General features: G+C 42.5%; 2 protein-coding genes across 2 annotated transcripts in view; one reads left to right on the top strand and one right to left on the bottom strand.

The window, feature by feature from the left end:
• Positions 1-20,919, bottom strand: part of OGFOD3 (2-oxoglutarate and iron dependent oxygenase domain containing 3) — a 36,974-nt gene extending 16,055 nt beyond the window's left edge. The window contains exons 1-7 of the mRNA XM_021414564.1: positions 20,811-20,919; positions 20,501-20,727; positions 14,388-14,463; positions 13,537-13,579; positions 8,524-8,588; positions 7,848-7,904; positions 3,028-3,181 (exon numbers count right to left, since the gene is read on the bottom strand). Coding sequence (XP_021270239.1) covers positions 3,028-3,181; positions 7,848-7,904; positions 8,524-8,588; positions 13,537-13,579; positions 14,388-14,463; positions 20,501-20,727; positions 20,811-20,869 — 681 coding nt within the window. The 5' untranslated portion in view covers positions 20,870-20,919. The remainder of the gene's footprint in view (positions 1-3,027; positions 3,182-7,847; positions 7,905-8,523; positions 8,589-13,536; positions 13,580-14,387; positions 14,464-20,500; positions 20,728-20,810) is intronic.
• HEXDC (hexosaminidase D) lies at positions 20,873-27,044 on the top strand. Its single transcript, XM_021414556.1, has 12 exons — positions 20,873-21,019; positions 21,098-21,207; positions 21,281-21,368; positions 21,449-21,613; positions 22,327-22,510; positions 23,819-23,890; positions 24,389-24,584; positions 24,756-24,838; positions 25,627-25,705; positions 25,781-25,882; positions 26,395-26,484; positions 26,864-27,044. Exons 1-12 carry the CDS (start codon positions 20,888-20,890, stop codon positions 27,030-27,032), a joined length of 1,470 nt encoding a protein of 489 aa, XP_021270231.1. The 5' UTR covers positions 20,873-20,887; the 3' UTR covers positions 27,033-27,044.

The raw sequence follows: 27,999 nt of genomic DNA, 5'->3' as shown, positions 1-27,999 counted from the left end.
GCAGATGTTCCTCCAGGTTTTGTTTTAAAACCTTCAAACATAGCTTTCAAAGTCTCTGCTTCCTCTCAGCCTCCAGACCACAAACCCACTTCTAAGTATAACAATGATTTTCATTCCTGTTAAAGTATTATTTACATATTTTGTTCACTACACAGGTTGAAAGTAGGGAAGAGAAATACTATATATTAGTAGCTTCTCTCTGCACATTAAGTATTTAACACTGAGTTTAGCTGGCTCCTGAAAGCATTTCCTTTTCATATCTATGTCATCTACAATTTAAAAGATGCTTAAAAGTTAACAGCTGTATTCTCAAGTTTCTTCACAGTGTCTCACAACTCAGTTAAGTTCGGCATGACACCATCAAACAGGGGAATGCACAGTGCAGCAGTACTGTATAAATACAGATCAGCAGCAGTGTTTTGTCTGACCTGGTGACTGTTAGAGGTAGGTGCTACCTCTAGACTTAGAAGTTCTCTAAATATTTTCATTTTTTTTTTAAGTTACATTCATTACTGCCAGTTATATTTTGGCTCAACATCAGCTGTACAGATTATTCTGTAAGGGCAATGCTACAGAGAACATAGCGACAGATGGCATTGGAAGACATGTTCATTCTTACTCATTTTGTTGTTTTGACCATAACGGCTTAAAGAAAAGTGCCAAATCCAGCAATAAACAGTCCAAGTCACAAGAATGAAGAACGTTTTGGTGATCCTCTTGTCCCCGTATTTACCCAAACCTTGTTAGCAATATAAAGCAGTAAATGTGCCACTGCAGCACCTTGGAACAGCCGTTCTACAGCCCTACCCCCACAACCAGATTTGCAAAACTGTTTTAACCGCCGTTGCTTCGGTGACAAGAACTCCAGTTAGTGTAAGGTTTGGCTTGTTTAACTTGGGGAAGAAAGGCTGAAAAGGCTGTGATTGCTGCCTACACAGGGATGGGAGGTGGAACTGGGAGAAGGGGGTGGGGGGAACAAGAGTGATTCAGGGGGTCCATACAAACCAAAATAGGTATGAACTGATCATATAGAAGTTTAGGCTAAAAATTAGCAGAAATATGCACTGAAGTCCTGGAATAGCTTTTTTTGATAGAAGAAATCCAAGGAAAAATAAAATAAGACTGATTTTATGATAGTGCCTGACAAGCCTGTGAAGGATGACAGGATCCTTGCCCATGGGACTGCAGAATTCATCTAGTTCCACATCTCTTAGAGAACATTATAAGACTATTGTGCTGTCAGGGTTGAGCATGCAACAGCAATTCCATTATAAATCAGATATTTGACGTCTGAAAGGTTTGGCTCCAAACAAATTCCATCCAAGACGAAGCTCCACATCTTAAGCCAACACTCTATTTGATTTACCTTGCTCATAAAGTCAACAAGATTAAATGATTCATTCGGGTGATTTAAGGGTTTCCATTCCCGTGTAACTAAAAACCATATGAATTTTAGGGGAAAAAAACCAAAGCCTCATACAGACATAATAGAACTGTGTTGTTCCATTATACACTTAAAATCTTTAAACCAAGGATATTGAGATCAAGAAGTGTAATTGCAGTATACTCAGCAGCTCAGAGAAAAAGGTAAAATGTGCTCGTGTGCTCCAAGAGCACAGCTCAGCTTGTTTTCTTGGCTGCAAAAATCAAAACACCAGGCAGGCTGATTGCACCGAAAGCACACTGCGAAACTACACAACTTGTCTATCCCATTTAGCCTTCTCTGAAATATTTTCTGACCCACTGACCTACCTGTTTGAATACAGTCTCCTGCACAGCTTTGAATTCTAAATGCCATACAGCCTGACCAGCTACATTTATTTTTTTTAACCTCTTTCTAAACACACAATGTAGATGTACGTTGTATATATACACACAACATATATACATATCATATACTATATAGAGATATATTTGTGTATATCTACGGAAGGTTAAAATTACATGCAGACATATATTCAACATACGATAATTTTTCCTGAAAGCCATGATCTGGTAAGCAGAAGTCACAGCTTTTTAAACAAAAAGCATCCAGAAGCTGGTCTTCACTTTGCTGCACCAGTGACTGCACAATCCCCTTGCCTCATTTCTTTCAAATAGCACCTGCATTTGATATCATCATTCATAGAATGGCTTGGGTTGGAAGGGACATTAAAGTCCACAAAGACCCAACCCCTGCCATGGGCTGGTTGTCCCTCACCAGCTCATGCTGCCCAGGGCCCATCCAACCTGGCCTTGGTCACCTCCAGGGATGGGGCACTCACAGCTTCTCTGTCACCATTTTTTCTAAAGCTAAGTTGCTGCCACCAATGTCACAAAAGAGTACAAAAGCATGTACTAGTGTTGTGAGCAACAACAGACATGCTCCCTTTAAAGTCCTTCATCAGGAGGACGTATGGAAGGTAGGAATGTTTCACTACTTGTTTTTTCATCTGTTTCAGGTCATAGACTTCAAGGTACCCTACCCATACCCAGACTCTAGCACAGAGGTGTAACTTAGATTTTGATGGGCTAAGTTCTCTTTGGTTCCATCTTAGGTGATTCTTAAAACTGAAGGATATGATTTTTTCTATTTTATTTTAAACAGAATACAAACAAAATCCAGGCAACAGAGCCTCTGAATTCAGCTTAAAGCACAAATAACTTTTTAAATATCTTTTTTCTCTCTCTTAACTTTTTAAAAATCAACTGTAAACCATGCAAGTCCACTGAGAAACCTGAAGTATTAAGCTACGAGCCTAGAAACAGAAAGCTATACTGTCAAAAGAAAGTCACGGTATTGCCACTCTAAAAAAAAAAAAACAACAATAAAACATAAAATTGTTAATTGGGTACCATGTCCCCACTGCAGAAGAACGGTCTTGGCTTGGTTTCTAACATTTGTTTATCTTTCCCTTAGGTTCCTTGTCTGAAGGATTTTTACAAGCACGAGTTCTCAAACATGACTAACTGTTTAATGCAAAATAACTTGAAAGTGATCTAATAATAGCACAGAACATTTGCATCCCATTAAAGCCTCCTACTTACCTTGTCAACGTGCGGGTGCCAGTATTCATCATGTGTTGTCTTGGCTTCTGTGCTGTTTATTCTAGAGAAGAATGTCGGCTTAGTCAGGTACATGGAAGAAGAGCTGATACCAAACGCCTGAGCAATCTTCTGTTGAATTCTCTGTCTCACATCACTGCAAAGAACAGAACACAGCAGGCTGAGGGTTGGCACAGTGCAGAGGCCCCATCCAAACAGCGACACACCTCTCCTTGTTTCTCCTGCGTTCTCCTTCAGTCACTGTTACTGCTTCCTCAGAGTTAAGCATCTTGCTCAGACCATAAATGAAGAGAATGCATACCCCACTTTCCCAGCTTATTTTGCCTTAAACAATAGAGATTTACTACATTAAAAAAAAAAAAGAGAGAATCTGCAGCTTTGTTTGTTTTTGATCCAGATTTTACAATTAGTGTAAGCAGTCTGTTTTCCTAAGAAATTCCATGCATATCACAGTGTTTATGAACTACCAAAAATTAAAGTATCTTACATACATATTTTTAATCCAAAGCATATGACTGGAAATGCATATGTTCATAGTGTTGCCTTCTGAGACAAGCCTTCAGTCGTTCTTCAACTAATTTTAAAGTAACCCAAGGAAGTCTCAGGCTCTGTGAAATTCAGGGTTCCAGGCCAACATATGCATTGACATCGTATCCAGATTTTCTTTAAGAACGAATGCAAGATGTTTTTCCCAACAACTCTGAAAGTTCCAACCATAGTGTGTCTACATTGGCTACTCCTGTGTTTCTTGGGAAGCACAGGGAAAAGAGCAAGATTTTGTTTCTTCAAAAAAAGATGGCAAAGAAAGAACATTAATAAGCAAGTAATCTTCACAGTATAGAATTGCTTATACAGCAGCATCCCATGCTGTCTTTCAGGACAGAGAAGTGCATGCAGAGCTAGAGCAAGCTGCCCCAGCCTCAGTTCAGTCTATGGCACTTAAAGATTTTTGTGACTCATAGAGGAGATGACTGGAAAATCCCACAAACAAACACACGCAGCTAGTACTTGACTTTGAGGAAATTAAAAAGCAACAAACAGCAAAGAACACAGTAACAATTTTAAGAAATGTTTTCTCTTAAGGCTTAATCCTCTGTTTCTTCTTTATATATTGTTTTCTCCCTATTTAACACATTCCTAGGTATTGTATTAGACTTCTTATTCTTCCTTTGAGGGCTTCAAAAGCAGCACGTGAAAACCAGACACTTGGAGTATACATCCTTCTGAAATTTTGAATGGAATTACACTGTTAGTTCTGCATCTTTCCTGCACTAGACATTTCTCTACTGGATTGTAACTGGATTTAAGTTGTCAGCAGTCAATTCAAGCTATTATAGAAGTGAAACATGCAAGCCATGAAATGAAGTTACAGATGAGATTATCAGATATTTACATGGCTGCACGAACTGATGTTTCCAGTTGCAAGGTACGTAATGGCTGGATTTTGTAAAAGTGACACCAAGAAAGGATCTACGGGGAACCAGCCCTTCCCCTCATGCCTGGGGGTGCCTGGTCTTTCTGCCTGCCTTCCCAAAAGGCAGGCAAGTAGGAAGGAGGCTGCCTTACGCTTCCCAAAAAGCATTAGATGCAGTTACTTACTTTACTTCATCATGACTTGAGGGCAGCTGGCACTCCGAGCAGCCCACCACAGGAATTAATAGCCTAACCCACAGTGAAGGAGCCCATTCCCTGGCTGTATGGTGGCTGGCTGCACCAGCCAGCTGGAACGAACTCCAAGTTTGCTGAGCCACGGTCTTGACACAACTTTAAATCTCCAACAGTTGTATCACTCTCTAAGCAATGCTGCTTCCTCTTCTGGGTTGATTCCTTTCCTACTTTCAAAAACATTCTATGAAGAATTGCTGTTCAGTGCTCATAAGGCTCTGCTAAAGCTTCATTCCTCTTTGAGACTTCTGTGCAATGGCGTCAGGCAAGACTAAGTTTTGCAAATCAAGCAGAAAAAGCACTACTTCAATCTTCCTGACACACAGAAATGTCTAGCTGGTTTGGATCATATCAAAGAAGAGGAAAAACTCAGAAGGTGAAGTATGTTGCATGGAGAAAATAAGCACTTCTTTCAAAAGAAAACTTATAAACAAGAAACATAAATTCAAGTAGGCAGGGAAAATAGTGAAAGGGGAGATAGTAACAAAGCAGGTCAAGTGAAGGTCTAAGGACGGATTTAAGTTTTATCCTGGTCTTGTGGAAGCAGCTGTCTCCAGCTGACCCAGCAATAACCAGGTCTCTGGGCACAGGAGCATCCTGGTGGCCTCCTCTTCCCCTGTGTGCTGCTGGCTTCAAATACTGAATAAACTGCAGATTTCCACGGATACTTGAACAAGAAACCCACACTGCAAAGCTTGCTGGAAAAAAGCCTCAAGCAGCAATACACCTTTGAGTGCCTAAATGTTTTTTCCTTCTTGAGCATGTTCCATACCACTTGAGATACACAGGAACTCCAGGAAATTCCTAGTTCAGCCAGCTCTCCAAATAGAGAGCTTCATACATACTTTCTAATAATGTAAGATTAGACAGAAAAAAAAAGGTATGTAGACACTATAAGCTGAAAAAGCGAACTGAAAACTTTAGGGCATATAGTGCTTAAGAGAAGGGATGTTCCCTACACTGCAAGGTTTCCAGCTTAACGTACCAGCAGCCTCATAAAGAAGGACTGAGAAATAGAACCAAGTGTCAAACAAAAATTTCTCTAAGATACAAGCTCTGTCAGACCAGCAAAAAAAAAAAAAAAAAAAGTGCTGTTAGAAGCACTGTGCAAAGTGAGATTTCAGGTTCAGGGCCAGGAACAGTCACAAAGCTCCGTGACACCACTCAGCTTCTCTCACTGTCAACATCTCTGCATTGCTCTCAGTGAAAAGCACCAAAGGCAGCAGAAGCAGACAAAGCAATGCACTTCTGTATCCAGAAAGTTTCAACAGAAGTCACACATGCAGAATGAATAAAGGGAGAAAGCTAGCTGTTAGTTCCCCCTCTGCTCATTCTGTGCCTGTGCCTTAACAAGTTGTAGAGATTTCGGAACAAATCTTTGATGGTACTGTTTTCTGTTGAAGTCACAACCTTAAAAACAAGCACGCAAATTTAAAGGCCTCATTCCTGGATAAAGAGGCATCTATTACATGAAACAAGAGGAAACGCTGCAATACGCTTGGCAGACAGAAGAAAAAGCATCAGCTTAGAAACCATATTAGCTTCTGAAGCAACATAATTCTGACACAGATAGTTTAGAAACCAGCCTCCTGGTTCAAATGCCTACTCAGATTTGTTATTGTTGTAATCAGTAATACTCAAACATGAATTACATTCAGTTATTTCTCTCAAGAGTATATTTTTAAACAGACCTTGGTAGGTGACTGAAAGTAATGAAGATAAACGTTCCCAAGAATAGCATAAAATCATTCATTAAGGACATCAGGCACTGCAGTCTGTATTAAAGCACTGCCATTAGTACGAACAAAAGCATTTGATGTGGGCTATATAAGATTTGTATCCAGCAGACTGAAATATCTCCCATCTTGGCATGCAACACCAACGTAATATTGATGTTTTCTAGCAGCACTCTCATCTCACAAAGCAGGCGTCAGAAACTAGCATGAATTGCTGTTCAGGACACCTCCTGCCCATATACTTTTGTTATTTTTACAGATTCTTTCATCTTCTGCATAATGGAAGGCAGCACAAAGACTACTACTTGCAAATTATTCTCCACTGCCTTGGTGAGGCAGACGCTATTTTTCCTTCACACCTCCTAAATTCAATAGTAATCAAAAAGCATAACGTTTTTGTGATGTGTTTGAGGGCAGAAGTACATATCATCTACAAAGATAGCAGTATCTAAAAACATTTGGGTCAAATAATAAATTTTCAGTGGTTAATATTTAAGACAAAATTACTATGCTAATAAAACAAATAAGATATGCTGTGTAAATGGAACACATCTATCAATTAACCTATTTGAATACTTAATGCCCTTTCTGCCACTAGAGGGAGGTCAAATTCCTTCACAAAGGCAAGAAAAATGACCCAAAAAAGCAGAAAATCATTAAAATTAGTCAAGCTGGATACATTTTAAAATCATGAGAAAGCAACTAAAATGCTTAACTGAAGATTTATTGTGTCTAGGCAATAAAAGAATGCTTGTTCCTAAACTTTGGCGACACACTTTCACAGACACATGGAACTCATTACATTTGTTGTCTTCATCAAGTATATGAGCAGGTCTACAGGAAAGCTAAAAGCATCAAATGCCAAAGCTATTACATTATAGCACTATTTCATATTCTGGCTTCTTAGGGGAGAAAGTATGCTCTGCTTCCCAATTAGTAATTTGAAGTCCTTTCAGTTCCTGCTTTATCATAATGTTTTGCTACACTGTACCCCAAAAAAACCAAAGTTCCTGTTGTGATAATAGCATTGGGCTGTCTTCATCATCTAACATCTCAGATACTATGAGCTGAGAAATTACCACAGAACTCAGGCAAACAGCTCTCTTTGCTTGCAGGTCTGGAACTGGACTTCAGCCATCAACCTCTTACGCAGGAAGGGAAATGCAGTGCTGCCACCACCTGATTGCACTTACACCATCAACACCAGCCTGACACTGGTGATACAACAAATGACATCTGCTGTTTTGAACTTCAGACTTCTCAGTTCCCAGAGATTACTATTCTGAGCTTCAAATTCAATTCCACGTCTGAACCCATCACAAAGGACAAGCCCCCTCAGCTTACACTATACAAAAAATACCAAGTTTTGTAGTTCATTCAGCAGTTATTGAAATTTTTTACCGATATAATGCAAAATCCTCTTCTGTGAAGATGTCTTTTATTTTGTCCCCAAAGTACCTGAAAAATTAAATAACAATCTAAAATACCTGTTACTGAATAAGACTGCCCAATAAACCACGTTGTGTTCTGTCTCCACTTGTGCTTTACCCATAGTCCATGTATAAAAACACAACACAAAAATCCTACAAATGCTCGAGTGTGAAATTCCCAAAACATTGCTCAAAGATCAAACGTTAAAAGATCAAAGGATCAAGATACAGCAACTGATAATGGAATTCCCAAGGCATGAAAAACATCCCCTCCCACAACATGAAATAAGCATATGGATTCAAGCTTTTATACACTATTTCAGACTACTTGATTTCTTCCACTGCTGATCAACTATGGAATGTAACTGTGGAAGTGAGGAGGGAAAAAACACCAAAAAAATCCCCCAAACTATTATTTGCTGGTGCAAGAACTCTAAACATAAAGGTAAGAGTAGCTTTCAGTAAGCCCTGTTCAACTAAAGATAATGCTGGTTTTCCAGCCACAGAAGCTTTTAAACTAGCTGTGGAAAAGTGTGGTAAATCTCACCAATTCTACAGCTGGTGATGCCAAATCTCTCAGCCCCTGTGGACTGAACACTGAAGCTGTAGGATTGCAGGAGTGACAGCAAGTCAAAGTCTCACATTACCTGTACAGATTAACAAAATGCTTCCCCAGTGAAAGAGCTCCAGAGTGCAAGTCCAAAATTGATGCCTGGGAAAGGAAAAAAAAAAAAAAGAGTGTGAGAAGGTTTTGTCATTATTTAATAATGACAAAATTAATAACTGTCCTGTTGGCTTTCACTTGCCATACCCTCCCAAGTCAAAGTATCAGTTTCTAGCTTTTACATCCAAAATATTAATGCTTATTTTACAACTGCAAGCCTCCTCCAGTTTGTTCTATAAACGATCATAAGATTGAGGTACCATATGGATCAAGCTCGGAGTGCTATTCCTGAGACTCAAATCCAGCATACAGAATTGCCAGAGTCTTCCTCCACGGACTAAGGGTAAGACACCGTGTTCCTGGACCCTTCTTGAAGGCATTCCCCCTTCACACAAAGATGACTCATTTTCCAGTATTTGTGAAGTGCTCAAATAGCAATGCTAATATTTAACTTGCCCAACATTTGTTATTAAAACTTCTTCACTCTGTGTTGCTGTATATTTCTTGTATTTAAGACAGAGAAAAGTCTGCTTTAAAGAACAATTACAATTCTAAGGATTGCCAGAGCCATTTTGTCATTCCAATTTCTAAACTGCTGTAAATTGTAAGAGAAAACCAAAGACAGAAAAAATTTTATATATGGAAAAAAAAAAAAATCAATTTCTCCATTTGATTCAAGCCAAACTCCACTGCTGAGCTCCAGACCAAGCTAAGAAGATCAGGATTCAGATTTGCTGTGAAAGAAAGCTACCTCTCAGGATTCTAAAATATTTTCCTAAACTGAATGCGGTACACTGTCGTATGTCCCTTGCTGCCCAGAAAATACATTTTTTTCCCCACAATTTAAACAGGATTTTAAAATATACCCACTTAACAGCAGTCTTACTTGCTGCACTGAAAATACCAAGTAGCAGCAGTGAATTATCCTGGCTGACACCAACATTATAATGACATCTTGGAGGTACAATATCCTGGAAAAAGCATTCTCATCTTGGAATCCGGCCTTTCTTGATGCACCACGTACCATTCACATTATTCTAACTAAATTCAAACAATAATAACATTCCCAGGTCAGCTGCCTGGAAAGAATGGCAGCTTCCATCTCACCAGCAGGATGGATTTCTGGGCATAGTTGGGACACCTCTGTTTGAAACCACTTTTTATTTTAACCCAGTAAAAGGCAGGTGAATGCACAGCAGAAAATCACCTTGATTTAAAAGAGGTAACAAACTTATTTTAATACACCTACCCAAATTTATTCCCAAACTTTTAAGAACATAGAAAGTAACAGGCTACTTAAACAGGCGTTGCATGAGTTTTTCAGACCTCTGCTCCTCACAGAAGTTCTTTAAAGACTGCAGAGGACTGTTTAAGAAACAAGTCACCTTAAGCTCATCCAAGAGCAGCTCTTGTAGTAAGTTTTACTCAGGCTTCAGGAGTAACAGATTTTCATTTCACTGGCTTCTGGTTCTGTACAATAATCTAAGTTACAGCTGGAACAAGTCAAACTGTTCCCTTATAGCTTCAGCAGTATGCTTGTGGTCATGCCAATGTAGATTATAAGGGAAAGCAGCAAAACATATCTAAGTTTAATTTAAAAACAAATTGCTTTCCAAATACTTCCAGCACACATTCCAAATATACACATCCTCAAGCTGCAGATGATCACAGCTACGTGGTAGAAACCAAAACGGCCAAGTGGATCAATACAAGGCACTCCCAAGAAGCGGTGACATTCATAGCTGAAGAGGCAATAGCTACGATATGAAGTCAGATGAAGAAGACTGAAAACGATAAGAAAGAATATTCCTCAGGGTTGTTTCAGACAGGAGAAAACGACTGAATGACAAACATAGACAGGGACTTGATTACAAACAGCTAACTGGGAAAGAAACTGAAATACATTTAATTTAGCCTCTGCCATTCCAGAGCGTTCAATATTTTCGGCACTATTTTTTACACTCAGAAGAATACCACGGTGGGTGACTGTGTCAACACCACTACTTCAAGTTCCGCTGTCTGACCAAGGTTCATTAGTCTGTACTGCAGATCAATGCTCCCAGGCTGAAAGCTCTAAGAAGTTTGTCTAAAGATGGCAGGAGCAATGCAAACACATCCACACGTACCCACATTTGACCACTGGACTAGATGATCTTGGAGGTCCTTTCCAACCTTAATGATTCTATGATATATTTCTCAGACACAATTTAACAGAAGTGCTACAGAAAAGAAATTGAACTTCCTTTAAAAAAAATAAAGGGAGGTTCTTTTGTAACTTAAGTGTTGTTAGTATCACATTTTCCACCCTCTCACTGCAAAAAAGATCCAAGAAGGCCATGGAAATAGCCACCTTTTCCCAGCATATGGCAAAAAGGATCAATGTCCCTACCTCACAGGGCAAGGCACACTGCCAAGTACAAACTGACAGCTGTCTCAAAGTGCCTGCCAGAGGCCAGGCAAGAAGGAAGGAAACCACGGGGTCTCAGCAGATGTATGTGATAAGATAAATGCTAAGCAGAGGCTTTATCTTCTCTCTGGAAAAATCAGGAAAGCATTTTAAGGACTCTAGAGTTAGGTTAGGAGGGCTGAAAGCAGAACAAGGAGTGATATTACCTGCAGAAATACCATTCTGTGCAAGGGCGTGCATGCCCACATCAGAAACCCTTGCTTGGCATCATAGCCACACATGTTGTTTGCTTCTTTCAGTCATTAGAAGCGTAGTTTTCCCTGCAAAAGGGAGGTTCAGGGAGCTACTAATGCCAATTGTGCAGCAGCGTAGGAAATGGAGTACTGCAGCTGAGTAATGCACCAGGGGGTTTCTTTTCCCTGGCTTTGAAGTGCCAATAGCTTTGATAGCAAATGAGTCAAGTTTCATTTACACTGGAGAGATGTTCTGATGGCAGCACCTGCAAAGATGTGAATGAGTCAAACTGATAACGTAAGCAGGGACGCATGCAAGAAAATATTAGGTAGAGAAGAGAAAGGTCATTAGTTTTATTAAGATAAAAAAAAAAGTTGAGGAACACCAAGAGAACTAGCACAAGTGACATTCTAGAAACAGAAAGAACACAGTGAAAGCAGTACAGTGGTGCAGAAGGTGCCCCTGTGCAGATTCTGCTGGAAGTCAGACCAGAAGATTACATGCCCTCTCCTAGCCACAGCGTGTGCATGCACATGAATGGGCACGTGGGCAAATACACTCACCTAGGAGCAGTTATAACAGAAGATGGGACTGGAAGTTCAGCACAACAACTGGGGTACGACTCCTGGGATGTTTCAGTAATTCAGTGTCAGACAGAATCTTCTCAAAACAAAAGGATGGAGGAGGAAACCAGCTTTTGTGCAACACTTCAGTCCCCCAAGGAAGCAGAAAGGATAGAACAGGGAGAGAATTGAAGGAGTTGCAAGTTTAGCTCTTTAAATTATTAAGTTCCACACAGCCACACACACACAAATCTACTTCTGTGAACTCAAAATACAAGTATGACAAACAACGATGCTACTTAAGAAGGGTTTAGGAGAAAATCAGAATGAAAATACAGCCTGCCCCACAGCAGGAATCTGAAGAAGTTTCACTTGGAACCATGGAGATAAAATTGACTAAAGAAAGAATTAACAAGAACTACAGAGGAGAAATGAAGAATTACTTAAGGAATTTCTAAGGAAAAATTTAGTCTTAGAACAATAAACATAATTGGATAGACTCCTCCAAACACTATGAAGTCTTCTACATGTAAAGCAACGCGGTAGAGCTCAGCCAACAGACTTGCAGCTTGTGAGGCACAGAGGTAAGGTGGTCAGATGAAGGAAGACTGGAAGCATTTTGTATGCTACGTAGATCAGGGATTTGAAAAGAAGATAAAAGGCTGAAATGAAGAAAGCAGTTTCATCCACACATCATCAGCACGAATCAAGCATTATTGAATGAGATCTGGGAGCCAAGATTGCGCTACCAGGAGCAGATTCACTTCAGGACATCGGGAATACAAGAGCGCATATGGAATAAGGAAGAAAAATGCAAAATGGAAAAAAAAAAAAGCTAAGAAAAATTAGGTAAAGAGACCACATTCAAAGGGCTGTCCTAAATGTTACCTCTTAGAATTACTGTTCAGCTCCTCTTCTCAGCACCTTTCACTGCTTACCCACAGTTTCGGGTGAGGCTTCACAGCAACACCGCACAGCTCTTTTTGCACCTTTCCCTAAGGAGTAACAGCGTGCAACAGCTTTCTCATATTCACACACTACAAGGAACCTGCAAAGATCTAGATCACAGCCTACAGTTCTGAGACCAACTGAGTTGTATTACAAAAGAGTCATTTTCCCCCATTTCTCCTCTCCTTTAAAAGTCTTCAGAATGTTTTTTTTTGCAGATCTTCCTAAGCACTCACAAGGACAATATCATCTTTTGTTCTCTTCCATCACAACTTTTCTCCTTTTCTTCTAACAAATGCTCTGATTCAGAGGCCTAAAGAAATGCTTATGTTTACAAATACTCAAGAACCAGCATCTGTCAGTACACAGCAACAAACTGAGGAGAGAGGAAAAAGAAATTCAGAGAAACAGGTGGGTTTTTTTCCCACTTTAAAAGAGTATAATTCAAAGTTCTGCTGAAGACATTACATGAAGGTTTTTGTCACTACACAAAGGCAGCCTTTATGTGATAGCTGCGAACCACTGTGATTTGGTTTCCTCAAGAAAAAAAAAAAAAGCAGAAACCAAACTTGTGCAATTCTGCTTCAACAACTGCTTCCAGCTGCAGAAGACTAAACCAGTTCAAGAGAGACACTAGAAATATTAAGTTAATAATAGGAAACGTGTCAGCTGTATTGCAGAAGTCATTAATTACAGTGCTAGCAAAAGCATTAATAGGATAGAAAATAAATTCCCAGACAATTTCCCCAAATCTAGTATCAGCTCTCGCCCCAAAAATGCTTTTATAATCTCAAAGCTCTCCTTGGAAGTAAGAGAATGTAAAAAGTAAGAGGACACTGCTCACCCCTCCATCTGATCCTCCCAAGGACAGTCCCCTCTCTGCTATTCTGCAGGCAAAACAACAACCTCAGATGAGAATTGAAGTCCTGATTACTTTGTCCTTTAATGTCATTATTTAAAACACACAACTTTCCAGTAAGGGTTATTTACTGCATCAAATATAACCCAATCGGGTAGAAAAGAGAAGCTACCCTTTATTTGAAACCCTGAATTATGCAATTTGACATGAAAATAAAGTATCTACATAGCAGAACATTTCTAAGCAGGTAACTCCCATCCATACAGACCACGAACACCCCCACCAAAAAAAAACCAAAAAAACCTGGCCTTCAGATTCAGTCTGGCCAAAATTAAACATAAGCAAAACAAGCAAATATAAAAAACCACCCCAGATTTTCTAATTGCAGAGTCTGACAGTCCTCTGCTATCTGATTCAAATTGATCACTCCATGCTCATAGAGAACTACAGGGTCAGCACCGGATCATAGTTACCCAGAAAGCAACTCAGCTGAAAGGAGACTGATGCTGTTTGGTTTCATTTTTGAAGGTCAGTAGGAACAAAAGCCCCAAATTGTTCAAAATTTACTTAATTCAGAGAATTCTGTTTTCTTTTTTTTTTTCCTAAAACCCACATGCCCCACATAGCTAGGCAGACTCTGTATGAAAGAGCCTTCACTAGAGCAGAAATGCAAAATAGCTTTAAATATAGATACAGATACACACACACACACAAGTTTAATGCTTTAACCAGTTTAAACCACCTTCCTTCAGCTCACAAGCTTTCTGCTACACCTGAAATATGTGGCACACTGCCAGCATGGCATATAGAGATTTAAAAAGGAAGAGAAAAATTACCTACGGATTCTTTCCGCTTCCTCCCTGGTGATCACTGCATCGGTCACACCTCTCCCGCACCTCCTGGGAGTGCACCCTGAAACACAAAAGAAGGAAAGACCACCTTTCCAAAAAGGTTCCAAGCAAATCTCCGCAAATGTCCTCCTACTCCCCTTTCAGATTAATTAATAATAGTCAGAAATGACATGGGGAGCCTCAGAATATTTTTACAAAAATCGCAGTGTAGGATGAAAACGGGCTTACTGCTGCTCCTGTGCATATCTAGCACTTGGAGCCAGAGAACATGCCCCTTGGTTAGTCAGGCTATTCTCTGAGAGGAAGATGATCTTCAGTGATTTCCCCTTACCTGCTCTGTTTCAGCCCACAGACATGCAGGGTGAGAGCCAGGGAGTTCAGAAGAGCCGCATGGATCCCTTCATCTCAGGCTAACAGTTCAAAATCAGGCAGCATTTTACCAACTAAAACCACCCAATACCACCAAATATCTACAAAGAGTTCTTCTTTACAGTATAGGCAAGCATTCAAATCATGGACAGAGATCCAGTAAACACCACTCGCAAAAGGGAGAGACAGAAGTGGGCAAACAGCATTATAATTGTGATGTCTCTGCAAACAGACCTCGAAGGGCAACTTTTTATAACAGACCTTGCATAAAAAAAAGTGTCTTGGCCAAAAGCATTTGGACCTACAATAAAAGAATTCACATAAAATCCATTGCTGAGTAACCTAGCACTTAAAATTAAAAGCTTATGGAAAAGGGCCAGCAGTAAGATGAGTGAAGAATATATGAAATTTCTTTTAAAACTGCAAGCGTGGTGCACAACAGTCTTTGTGCAAGAACAAGAAATAAGATCAGTTCCGAGCAACTTCAGATTTTGGGATGTTGCATTAGACACTTTCCTGCAGAAACTCCATGTATAGATGTAAAGTTACAGAAAAGTCCGAACGAAGGCATTTTCTGACATTTGCCAACACACTTTTCTGTTGCTGAGCTGAGCTCCTCTTCAAAGGTTATTTGTTCCTCAGAACAAAGGAGAGGGTACAAAGCACTGCTGCAAGAGGAAAAGAATCCCATCAATCCATGCAAGGCGAGAGCGTCAGTCTGCTCTGATCAAACCAACTGATGATAACAATGAGCACAGAGAGACAAAATGAAATTTTGCCACAGCACAAGTGCATTGCAGGACTTCACGCTGTCCGACTGGACGTGTCTTGGCTGCTTCAAGCACACTGCAAAACTGCAGTTACAGCAGCACCTTGAGAAGAGAGAGGAGCCACAAGAAGGAGACGTGGGTGAAAAAGCCAAGTGTTGACAACAACATACCAAGAGTGCACACTTCTCTTTGCTTAGAAAACAACCCTTATTTGATGCGTGTTTAAACTGAAGGCACCAAGGGCACCCCCAGCAAGCACCCAAGAACCCAGCTGTTCTGAAAAGTCATTTTTCCTTCTAAACCATGGGGGTAAAAACATAACCCACTTGGTTTCCTACCTCGATTTGCCTGCTGCAACCCAAACAATTTTGCCTGTTTTCTGACTACCAGCAACAACTCGCTGAGATCAGATCAGGAGTCAAATTCCAGGAAGCGCACGCTGAATTATTTGATGATCTACGAAAGCAGCAGGTAAAAATGTTAGAGGTTATGCTGTGAACCACCCCTATCACAGGGCCAGCACAGAACCCAACATCATAACAAAAATGAACTAGAATCACTGCTCCCCAAGCTCACTTTTCTCCTCTTTACACTGTGAACAAAAGGGCAGAAGCAGAATTAAAATATACCATTCTTCAGAAACAGCAGTGTTTCTGGGAGAGAGAAAAAAAACCACTTAAAAACGCAAAAAAATCTGTCAGCAAACTGAAGGTGCTCTGCACATTTGAAAACAGCGCTTTGCAATGCAGTACCAGCCCCAAAGGTATAGAATTCAACTGACAAAAACCCACAAAGGCCTTCTAGGTGGAAGTGTTGTGCTAAGTTATGAATTTGGGAGGGGAGGGGGGGAAGAGAAGGGGAGTTCTGTGCCATGTTTGAGGCATGTTGTAACTATCCCCTCTGCAAACAGAAAGGCAGGACAATGTTTTCATGCAAATCCTAGAGTTTTTCAGTCTCTTAATCCCAGGCACTGACCATTTGCCAATTAAATGCTGCAAGCACTGGAAATGCTATATTCCTTTGTAGCATACAACCTAGCAGTCACGAATAACAACGAGGAGCAGCCTGCAAACACTGCCAACTATTTCTCATTTGCCCTAAAATAAAGAGGTACACATTTTATGTTGCTGTGCCATAAAGGCTCCATTGTATGTTCAGCAGCAGTAGATTAAAATCAGCTCTTCACTTTTTGAATGCCAGGCTGAAAAGCATCTCAGAAGCTGAATGACAAGGATGAGACATCTTTGCCTCCACACTAGCAAATGCTCATCCCAAGAGTGGGACAAATGGCTGAGGCAGTAACAGCTTCCATCAATTCAACACTCACAGACGTAGAGAAACAGCCAAAAAGGAACCAATTTGGGTAGCCAGAACTGAAAACACAAGACATTTCATTAGGAACCACAAGATCCATTCACCAAAGACATGCAGAATAATTACCATCAATCACAAATCACACACCATGTATTCCACACCTCATCCAACATTCTGTGGGTATAAGGACGTCAACAAATTCATAAGGCACAAGTTTGGAAACCTGCAGCACACTTTTTATTATTATTATTCTGTTACAAAACAGGATTAAAAAAGGCTGAGATAACAGACTGACACAAAAACGAGATTCTAAGACGCTCAGGAGAAAGCTGAGCACAGAAAACCAATGAAGTTGTATTGACTGACAGAGACAAAGGAGTGGAAGGACCTTCCTTTTGCCGCTGAAAAGGACTCTTTGATGATTGAATGGCAAAGAAAATTCTTAGAGATAAGGGAAAGCCACGTTTAAGGAGAGAAGTGGGAAAAAGGAAATTCAGAGAAGTTCAATACTCCACAGCAATGCATCTAAACAGAATCTCCTTTCTACAACGCCCCAGAAAGGATGCTATCAAAGACTTGCGATTTCAGAAGAGATTTAAGCTCTATAATTCTGGCTGCAAGCCCAGGACTTACCCTTTTGGAAAGGCTGGCACTGGAGTCAGGATTTAGCAAAACTAGTTTTACAGAGGGCAGGTGTTACTCTGCTAGGCTAAGAAAACTGGCAAAGACAAAGCTGGAAGCAGGAGGTATTCTGAAAGAAACAGCTGAAGCTTTCCCAACCTGAGAAGAAAAACAAAAACAGAGCCCAGCATGAAGTCAGGCAGGCACCAGCAGTAAGGTACAAACACTGGATACAAACTACGGAAGGGCTAGAACAGTCTGTGTTGTTGAAAACAATTTTAGCATTAATGTGTCATCTTTGTCTAAGAAACTACTGCACATGGGAGGACTGAAGTGGTAAGAGCATATTTCAAAATACCTGCACTCATGAGAATACAGGCTAGCATTACAGAGTACCCAGTAGCTTCTGCAAAGCAGCACCTAGCAAACACAAAATCACTCACTTATCTAATAAACTACTCAGCTCGGGGTGCAGGAATTGTATTTTTCCAATCAGGGTAAAGGAGGACCGTACCAAATGCTGCAAAACCAGAAATACGGCCAGTTCAGCACACAGAAAACAGAGTGTAAGGGGACCTGGGGTCCAGGTGCCTATACTTGAAAGAGGTACACTGCCAAGACAGGGCCAGTTCTTGAGAGAAAAGAGATGGGCTGGATGACATTCCCATGATAATACCAGAAATCTCAGTGTTGGATCCCCCTGTTAAGAAAGCTTTCCATACCCTCTGACCTAACCTCAGGGAAAGGATCCCAAGGATCAGCAGTGGCAGATGCTTTGTACCCTGACACAGTGTGACAACACACACAGGAAGCCACAGCAATTTTAAGAAGCTAACTGCATCTCAAGAGGGCAGAAATAGCCAAGATCTGACTGCAGGGGTTAGAGTGCAGTTGAGACTCTGCTCACAGGACACCCTGTCTTTAGTGAACACAATCAGTTGAGTGCTTGGTCTCTGACACGTATTTCGTATCTGTGTGAAGCATGTTTTCTGATGAGCAGTGCTACGGAAATAAGGCACTGTGACACCAACTACTGCTATCGACTGAAGCAAAGCAGACACTCAGTTGGACTGGTTCGAGGGGAGCAGGGGCAGGTGCATAAGCAAAAAACCCATCTGAACTGTGAAACTTTACTGCTGAGCATCAGTAAATGCCACCACCAAACGGAGATGGCAGCACGCATCCTGACACAGCGCCAGCAGCTGCGAACACCACGCCAGAGTAAAGATGGAATAAAAGCTCTTCAGTGATAAAAAGCTGTTTCCAACGAAGCAATTAAACCTGCGGAGCCGAATGCAGTTTGGCAGCGAGCAGCAGGAGTACAGGCTCCTGAAGCTCCCGGTAACATGCAGCAGGGAGCACGGCGGGCAGCTCACGGGCACTCTCTGGCGGGCGCTGAGCAAGAAAATGCAAACACACTGAATACAAATGCATTCGAGGTGATTCCAGCACGTTCCTGGGTTTGATGGCAACCACATCAGCCATTTGATATGCAGTTAAGAGAGGTCATGCTTGCTCCCCGCACACTGCAAGAACACAGAATGCATCTATTCGTTCCTCAGCTGAGATATCCTTGAAGTTCCTCCTCCGTGCTGAAGAATGGCTGATGGGGCTGCCAAGACCACAAGTCCCCAGCTCAGAACATTCCTCTGACAAACCAGAGATGGGGAAAAGTATGGTTTGGGTGAGTTTCCTTGTTTTTTTTTTGTTTTTTTTTTTTTTTGACAGATTCAACCCCAGTTCAGTCTTTAAGTACCAAATCTGCAGCCAACACTGGCTGCACAGACTTCTGTGGCCTTGAAATTATGGAAGAACAGCCAGCAGCTGTTTCTCCTTACACTAACTACAGAGAGTTAAAATTGAACACGTGCATTCTCATGCTCAGAATCAAAAAGTCCTCCTACCAAGGAAGCTCTCTTGACAGGAACTTCCTGACAATACTTTGCTAGGCCTCAGGAACACCTGGGGTGAATTCTCCAGAACCCTATCAAACAAGCACAGGGAAAACCTTTTTTTTTTTGTTTTTTTTTTTTCTTTTTTTTCCCACTACAGGCTGTGCATCATCTTCTGTCTTGTTATCAGCCTTTCGGCCAACAGCACCAGGACCAGGCAATTACCCTCCTACCCCCCATCTTTGGGGCAGCACAGCCAGGCTGCGAGCTGATGACCGCTTCCCACCAGACCCAGCACTGGAAGAGCTGTTCTGCTCCAAGCAGCTTGCTCCAGCCCCCAAATGCCTCCAGCTTTGTGTCAGCAAGCTTTTGTCAGCAATGTAATGAACCAGGTAAGGGAATGGATTTGTCTAACTGCTAAAGAGGAACCAGATTTGACTAACAGCTTTCAAGAAAAGGGCCGCTGTGGCATTGAGAAACACAGTTTAGCAGGCATGGTGGGGTAGGTCGATGGTAGGACTGGATGACCTTAGAGGTCTTTTCCAACCTTAATGATCCTATGATTCAAAAAATCAGGAAATACAGCTTCTTTGTCCAGATGGAATAGTTCACCACTCACGCTCAACACGCAGCTAGGCTTCCAGGCAGGCTGACAACAAGAGCTGAGCTGCCTTTTCGCAGGAGGAACGCTTTAAGATAGAGTTTGCAAGTCGGAAAGAGAACATCAGCACAGCTGATCTGCCACAGAGCGCTAACGGGGCTCTCACTGCTCTCTGTGACAGCAGATGAGAACGCCGTGCTTGTGTGGCAGAGCCACCAGGCCCACGGGAGGCACGGGGACGGAGAGGAGCTTTGCAGGCAGCGTTAACAGCTGCCCACACACATCCCAAAACGGGAACACCGAAGCTGGAAGCAACTCCCTAGCGACAAGCTCACCCGCGGGTCCGTGACAGGAATCAGTGGAAGAGATAGCAGAAAGTTTACTCCACTCCCGCTGAGCAAAGCGGCTTCAGAAGAGCATTACGTGAGGACTACGGAGAGTCTCCCGGTGCGGTCCCTCCAGCCATCCCACCGCTCCGACGGAGCCGCGCTCAGGAGCCGGGGTCGCCTCACGGCGGCCATCCCCAAATACCTTCAAACCTCCGGTAGCCGTCGTAGTCCCCGGAGCACGGCACCTCCACGAACTTATCCAGCAGCGTCTCCCCGCGCCGGGCCAACACTTCGGCGACGCCGTCCTCAGCGCTCCGGGAACTCCATGCCAGGAAACCGCCGCCGGCCGCGACGAGAGCGGCGGAGACGAAGCACGCAGACCACAGCCGCCCGCCCCGCGCCTCCTGCGGGCCCGCGTTCCTCCGTGCGCTGCGGGGAGCGAAACAGCCGTCACTCACTCACTCGCTCGCTCGCTCGCTCGCTCGCCGTCCCCCACCCGTCCCGCCCGGTACCTCTCCTGCCGCCGCCGCTCCCCGCCGCCCGCCCTCCGCCGCGCCGCCACGGCCGCCATTGCCGTCACCGCGGAGCGATGCGCTCGGCGCGCCGCGCTCGGACTGCCGGGGCGGAGCGAGAGCGGCCGGAAGCATCGAGCGCGATGCGGCAGCACCTGGTGCACTTGGACCTGAAGGGCGCTCCGCCCCGCGCCGCGTACCTGGCCGAGGTGAGGGGAGAAGGGAGGGGGGAAGAATCCCACCCGGACTGGGCCGGCCCACGCCCACCGCCCGCTGCCGCCCCTCAGGTGCTGCCGCTGCTCCGCGCTATGGGCGCTACCGGGCTGCTGCTGGAGTACGAGGACGCGTTTCCCTACCCGGGGCCGCTGGAGGCGCTGAGGGCGCCGCACGCCTACAGGTAACGGGGGACGGGACGGGACGGGACGGGACGGGGGCGGCGGGCACGGCCCTCATCGCACCCCCCCCCACAGCCGCGCGGAGCTGAGGGAGCTGCTGGGCCGCGCCGCGGCGCTGGGGCTGGAGGTGGTGCCACTGGTGCAGAGCTTCGGGCACATGGAGGTGAGCGGCCCCACCCCGCCCCTCCCCGCCCGCTGGGGCTGCTCCCGGAGCCGCGCTGCCACGAGCCCCTCCCGCCGCAGTTCGCGCTGAAGCACGAAGAGTTCGCGCATCTCCGCGAGGTGAAGATGTTCCCCAACGCCCTCAACCCGCACAAGGAGGAGGCGCGGGCGCTGGTCCGAGCCATGATCGACCGCGTCATGGAGCTGCACCGGGGCCTGAGGTGGTTCCACATCGGCTGCGATGAGGTGAGGCGCGGGCCGGAGCCCCAGGTTCCTCCTTCCTCAGTGTTCCTTCAAGCCTCCCCTCTCTCTGACTCTTTGTGAGCGCCTCAACTGCACTAACTCCAGTTCAGCATTTCGAATCCTGCTGCGGAGCAACTAAGGGCAAGGTTAGACAGCGACCTGCAAGTTTTTATAAAGCAGAATGCAGAGAATAAATACAGTTTAAGTTCAAAACCGCTCTAAAATAAGAGTTTAAATGAATATCCATTTTAATGAGCCCAGATCCACTATACACATAAGACTGACTATGCTGGGACGGCCCTTGGATGTGCTCCCATGTCACTTCTGGATTTGTGTAGAGATGATCTCCTTCCCCAAGAGAGGAACCTCAGTTTGTTTAATTCAGGACCGTATGGTTGCCAGTTTTCTTGAACTAAGACTGGCGAGAGCTGCTCCCGAGACAAACCTTCCAAAGACAAATACAGCATGCCTTAATTATTCTTGAGGTATTTTAATTCCTCTAGAAAACTTCCCTTATGTGATGTATTTAGTGCCAGATCTCCAGCAGACTGATGCTTGCAATGTCTCCAGCACTGAGAGGCACTCTGAAATATGCCTGCTTAGTGTGTTACATCTGTGCAATAGTTTGTGAATACTGTATGATTCCATGACACTGTATCAAACTTGTTCCCCCTATTCCTGTACAGGAAGTCAGGGTTATTTGCTTGATGTTTCAGGTCTATTACCTTGGTGAAGGAGAGGAGTCCAAGCAGTGGCTGCAACAACAAGGGAACACACCAGAGAAGCTGTGCTTATTCCATATAAAAGCAGTTGCAAGTTATATGGCCTCATCTTACCCCACAGTGACTCCCATCATGTGGGATGACATGCTAAGAGGGATCAGCGAGGAAACATTGGCAGGTGCGTGACCCATGATGGGGTGAGTCGTTTGGTACTCAGAAGAGTTCACGCATTCAGGTGAAACAGATCTGCTATCAGCTGAAAAACAATAGAGAATGATCTGAGAATAGTTGAGATACGGTCCGTTAGACTAAGAAGTAGAGACATTTAGTCCTTGGCAATGCTACAGACTTCTTTTTTGACCATGGGCAAGTCTCATGATGTACACACTTCAGTTTTCTATCTGGTAATACACAGGTAATAAAGTCATTGCACAGTGGTCACCATGAATCTACTTTCTTTACCCATTTAAAATGTGGTCTTATCCTAAATTTCTGAACTTCTAACCACCTTCTAATGTTAGTTGTTACTTTGTGCAGTATCTGGTTGCACAATGCAGATTCAGAAGGAGAAGCTGGTACTCTGTATCTTTGACGTTATAGTTGATCACAGCACACTTAGTGAGGAACTCCAATACTGAATTGTCACAAGCCTTCTATGTTGAAAAATATGCAACTACTACTAAAATTAGAATGGTTCTAATGTAGGTGGAGTTTCACATTTTTCCATTTTACATGTCTGCTCTGAACAAATTTAGACAGTATCATGAAGAGCCATACAGCTCCTCCAGCACTGACTGACCTACTCATAGCTTCCATGGTGGGGAATCATCTCCAAAAAATCCAGATAGGGCTCCTGTAATTTCCACAAAAGAAGTACAGCATCTAGCTAAGTGCACTCTACCAGCATAGCCAATAATGGACTAAAATAAAATGAGATGCAGTTTAAGTACTAAACTGTTGCACAATTCACTGCAACTTGTTCAGGGAGCTTCTCATATTTAAAACCAGTCAGGGAATTGATTATAAAGGGAAGCTAATCTTGTATCTTCATTATGGGCTACTTGAAAAGCTAAGTTCTGTGCAGATAATCCCTAACTTAAAGGGTGATTATTTCCTTTGAATTTAACTGAAATCTTGCATGTACAGTTTGCAGCTCCACCAGTTCAAGCTGGCAGGTAAACTAATAGACTCAAGGGACTGAGAACAAGATGTGCTTGGGACAAACGAGATCACCAATGAATTATCACTGCTGATCCATGCTAGTGGTTACAAGGTGTTTAAATACCTGACGCCCCTGACATGTCAACTTGCATGTTTGAAGTCCTGACCAGGCTGAAAATGCACATGGGCACTTGTACACAAAGAACTGTCACAACCCATAGTTTGTTCTATTGGTGCGGTAATGCATGACTAATACATACTTAGTTCTCACCTTTAACTATCCATTTTCTATTAAAAAAAAAAAAAAAAAACCTCTTCCTTTCAGAATCTGGGGTCCCACAGCTTGTGCAGCCTATGATATGGGACTATGCAGCAGACCTGGACGTGGAGAGCAAAGGTTTGTACTTCTAGAATAGGCAGCTTGGAAGAGCTCTGTTACCTGCTTATTTATTATCATTTTAAGCTTTCTTTAAAAGTTTCCAATGTGTGCCATTTTGGGAAAAACAACAACACCAAAAGTCTGATCAGTGCTGATCCTTGAAGGGGGGAAACAACAAAGTGTTACACAAGTGGAGAAGATGGAGTGCGGCCCTTATTATGTGAGAATTCTTGTGAACTACTCCTTAAATGCAGCAGAAAACCTCCAATGAAAGAACAGCAGCTAATTTTTTAGACAAGTGGAGATTTACCCTCCTCTTATTAAATTGTATGATGCATTTAATACATGTGTATTACCAGTGGAAGCACCCCAGCTGCTTCCATGCCAGCAGACCTCACGGCTCCCTCTCTAACAGAAATGTTCAGAGCTGAGTTCTTGTTAACTGGAGCATTGCAGGCATGGCTGAAAAGTGGAGAAAAATGCGTCCTAGAGGTATTCTTTATTGTCTTATTACAGTGCTTCTTATAGAGAAGTATCGTAGATGTGGCTTCTCCAAGGTGTGGTTTGCTAGTGCTTTTAAAGGAGCTACAGGAGTGAACCAGTCACTAACACTTATTGGACACCATTTAAAAAACCACCTTCAGTGGCTGAAAGTGGCAAGCAGCATCCCCGCTGACGTGCTCCAAGGTATCGCGCTGACTGGCTGGCAGAGGTAAGTAATATCTTGTAACATGAAGCAAACTTCCACCCAAGCCTCCCTGAGATGCACAAGGAACTTGGAGATTTAGAAAGGAAGTTGGCAATGCTGGAATCCTTCCTATCGGTTACTGCTCGGCTTCACCCAGCTGGAACACCTAATTAGTGAATGTTTTCTTTTTTTTAGGTATGATCACTTCTCTGTTTTGTGTGAGCTTTTCCCCGTGGCCATTCCATCGTTGGCTGTATGTCTGCAGGCACTGGAGAATGGTACAATGACAACTTTATTCTCTCTGAGCTAAAGCCTAACACAACAGTGAAATGACCTTGCCCTAAGGTTAGCACAGGCTTATTCCATTTTGAGGTGGTTTCGCTATCTGATCATGGTCCAAGTTACAAACAATAGATCATGCATCTCACCAGCCTGCAGTGTGGGAGCAGGGAAGCCTCTCAGCCTGCACATTTTAAAATAGCCATAGTATTCCAATCATGTTATGTTTTAATCTGTAAATCACCACAAAACTCATCACATACTGGAAAAAAAATTAAGAGTTGCTTTCTTGGTAATTAATTTCAAACTTTGCTGGTACATAAGGGAGACTAATTACATTTAGATGTTGTTTACATGTAAACGTTAATTTTCTTAAAATTTAATCTAGGGTAAACTGTCTTGTAAAAAAAAACCTCCTGTATATTCTTGCTTCTTCAGAGGCAGTTGCCAATCAAATTTTTATTTTCATCTTTCTGCATTTCTTTTCAAAACATTAAAACACAACCTACTTCTGCTTAACTAAGACGCTAAAAGTATTAGGTACCTTGAATGGAAAGCTTGCAACTAGAAAGGGCTTTATGTCACACAAGAAGCTTTGTGAAAGATACACTCCTTCCATCCCCCAAGTTTTTTCCTTGTTCTGTTTCTATTTTAACTTTAAAAAAAAAAAAAAATCTTCATCCAAAGAGAAGTGGTAAACCAAGGCAGAGTGCTTGAGAAAAGCCCTCTTTTTGAGCACTGTGGTCATGTAGGCTCCTTTGTCTGATTGCTGATGTCTTCTGCCCAGGTGGCTATTCTGAAAAGGTTAAAGAAAATGTGGAAAAGCTCCTGGGAATGTCCAATCTGGAACTGGATACTTTCATGAGGTAAACTCCCAGCTGCTGGACTCAGACGCTTTGCAGTGCATGGTAAGTGCAGAAACTAACGGTCTCTTTGGACAGCACGAGTACGGGGACGTTTCCTGGCAGCAATATCCTTAGCCTTGTGACGCAAGTTAGCTTCTACCTCAAGTCATCAGTGGATGAACTTCTTGAAAGGAACAGGTACTGAGGTTTACGCTGATTTTTCTGTCTGCAGCTGTGTGTGGGGGCTGTATCATCTAGAAACAGGCCGTATATGCAAGGAGCCCCAACAAGTTACTTAAAACATTAAGCTCTACATTCCAGGCATTGCACCCTGGATACTGACACCTCAGCAGAATTTAATATTTGAAGTATTTCAGCTGAATTCCTAAACAGTATGTGCTATCTTATCTCAGTCATCAGATTCTTTGTTGAATTAGAACTTACTGTTAAAGTATAAGGGAATATTTTTAGTTGTATGGTTACCAAAAAATGAACTTGAAATGAAATTTAAATTGCAACAGGTGATCAATTATTGTTATGTGCCACAAAGTCTTCTACAAGCCAGTTCCGAAGATACGTAGCCTTAAATTTACTTAGTCCTTAGGCATGCCATCCATTTGTGAGATAGAGCTAAAGCTCAATCACCTCCCTCTGTCTACAAATACACTACTGCTGTTTCAAAGACTGTTCATACTAACATGCGTTTTCAGGTATGTCACAGGCTGGTTCAGTCCCTACCACAGAAAAAGGAAGATTATTCATCCTATAATAATGCATCACTTTCAGCCAGATGCAGTAAGGTAACACCACCTATTTTATACTACAGAGGAAGAAGTCTGTCGTTTTTCAGGCTGGCAAATTCCTACAGCTTTAGGAGTCTCATTCTGGGTTTCAGTTACCATTTAAAAGTATATATATATTTTTTTTTAAACTCACATTTCTACACTTTAATTATATTTAAAAAAAAAAAACCTTGCCAGAATTAACAGTACTTAAATGCATCAACATTTTGCCATTTGTGCAAAGGTCTTTCTTACAGATGCTTCTTCTGCAAAGTCATCCTAAGGACTGTATCCTCTTTGTAGCCCCTTTAAAAGGCCTAGGAAGCTGCTCCTCTCTTGAGGCAGAACTCACCTGCAAATGTGATCGTTTTCTCCTTTCTTCCTTGATTTTGGTTAGTCTTCTGTCTAAGTGGAATGCTGTGGTGCAAGACCTCCAAGCAGCCATGGAGCAAGTCTTCCACGAGTGTACTGTAGAGGAATGGATGGAGGAGAACGTCCACCCCAGCCTACAAAAGCTACAGCAAGTGGTGGATGATTTAGATGAAGCAATAAAAGCACAAAATTAGGCATGTTTTAATTAGTCTGTCTTATTCTGTGGGAAACGTGGCTAGTGGACATGTACAAGTAGTCATATAGCAGAGCTTGTCATCTTAACTGTGATTAAACAAGTGACCTGAGGGCAAAAAGGAATCTATCAAGGTAATAGGCTTTGAGTCTATATTAATTTTCCTCTAACATTGCTGAGCCCTAAGTCACCTGCCCTGTAAGACTTGCTCTCCTTGCACAACAGAAATTGAGAGTCAGAATTCAGCTGTATTTACAAGGCAGAAAACATTTTTTCCCCAAATTCAATACATCTGACAGACCGCAGCTTTGTCCAAACTTGAAGCACGGTCAAAGTCTACTGAATATAAGGGAAAAAGGCTAAGTTACATTCTGTTTTCATCTTGAACCTTCCAAAATCTGTAAGAAAATATTTTAGAACTGGAACATGAAGATAATCAGTACAAGGGAAAATAATTCCGGAGTCATGTAGTTAAGAACACTATATCATGAACCTTCAAAATATTCTTTACCCATTTGCTTCATTTACTGCTTTCTTGCAAGTCTTCCCTTGGAAGCACAGGTACTGACGTGTTCTTGAACCGACTGTTACAAACATGAGAGTAGCTCTAAGCTGCAGAGCATACAAGGGGGGTAGCATAAAATACCTTTAACTTACTAAAGGAGAAGTCTACAGGAGTGATGTCTACGATTCTTTTTCATCAAAAATCCACAACTGCTTGGTGCTCCTTAATTGCAGAAGTCACATCCCTTAAACTAAATAAGATTAATTTATTTAATAAATCCTTTGATATTCAAAGCGTTTGTTGGAACTTGCCTTTGTTTTGCATACAGCGTGTTGGTTTGGTTTAATAGGGGAAAAGTGCACTTATATGCACCAGTGGAAAGTTGGTTGTATTCACTGATGTGAAAACACGTTAAGAGAAGAAAGCATGGGCAGGAACAAGCTGGGATTTGTGATCCCTCTGC

This window comes from Numida meleagris, chromosome 17, assembly GCF_002078875.1.
Source record: "Numida meleagris isolate 19003 breed g44 Domestic line chromosome 17, NumMel1.0, whole genome shotgun sequence".
Lineage (NCBI taxonomy): Eukaryota > Metazoa > Chordata > Aves > Galliformes > Numididae > Numida > Numida meleagris.
This window is presented reverse-complemented; position numbering and strand designations above follow the sequence as displayed.

What these genes read in the sequence shown, in the direction of transcription:
- HEXDC (XM_021414556.1), top strand. Translation starts at nt 20,888, where the DNA reads ATGCGCTCGGCGCGCCGCGCTCGGACTGCCGGGGCGGAGCGAGAGCGG. An exon ending in GCGCCGCGTACCTGGCCGAG is followed by an intron (nt 21,020 to 21,097) that starts GTGAGGGGAGAA and finishes GCCGCCCCTCAG; the next exon opens with GTGCTGCCGCTGCTCCGCGC. An exon ending in AGAGCTTCGGGCACATGGAG is followed by an intron (nt 21,369 to 21,448) that starts GTGAGCGGCCCC and finishes CTCCCGCCGCAG; the next exon opens with TTCGCGCTGAAGCACGAAGA.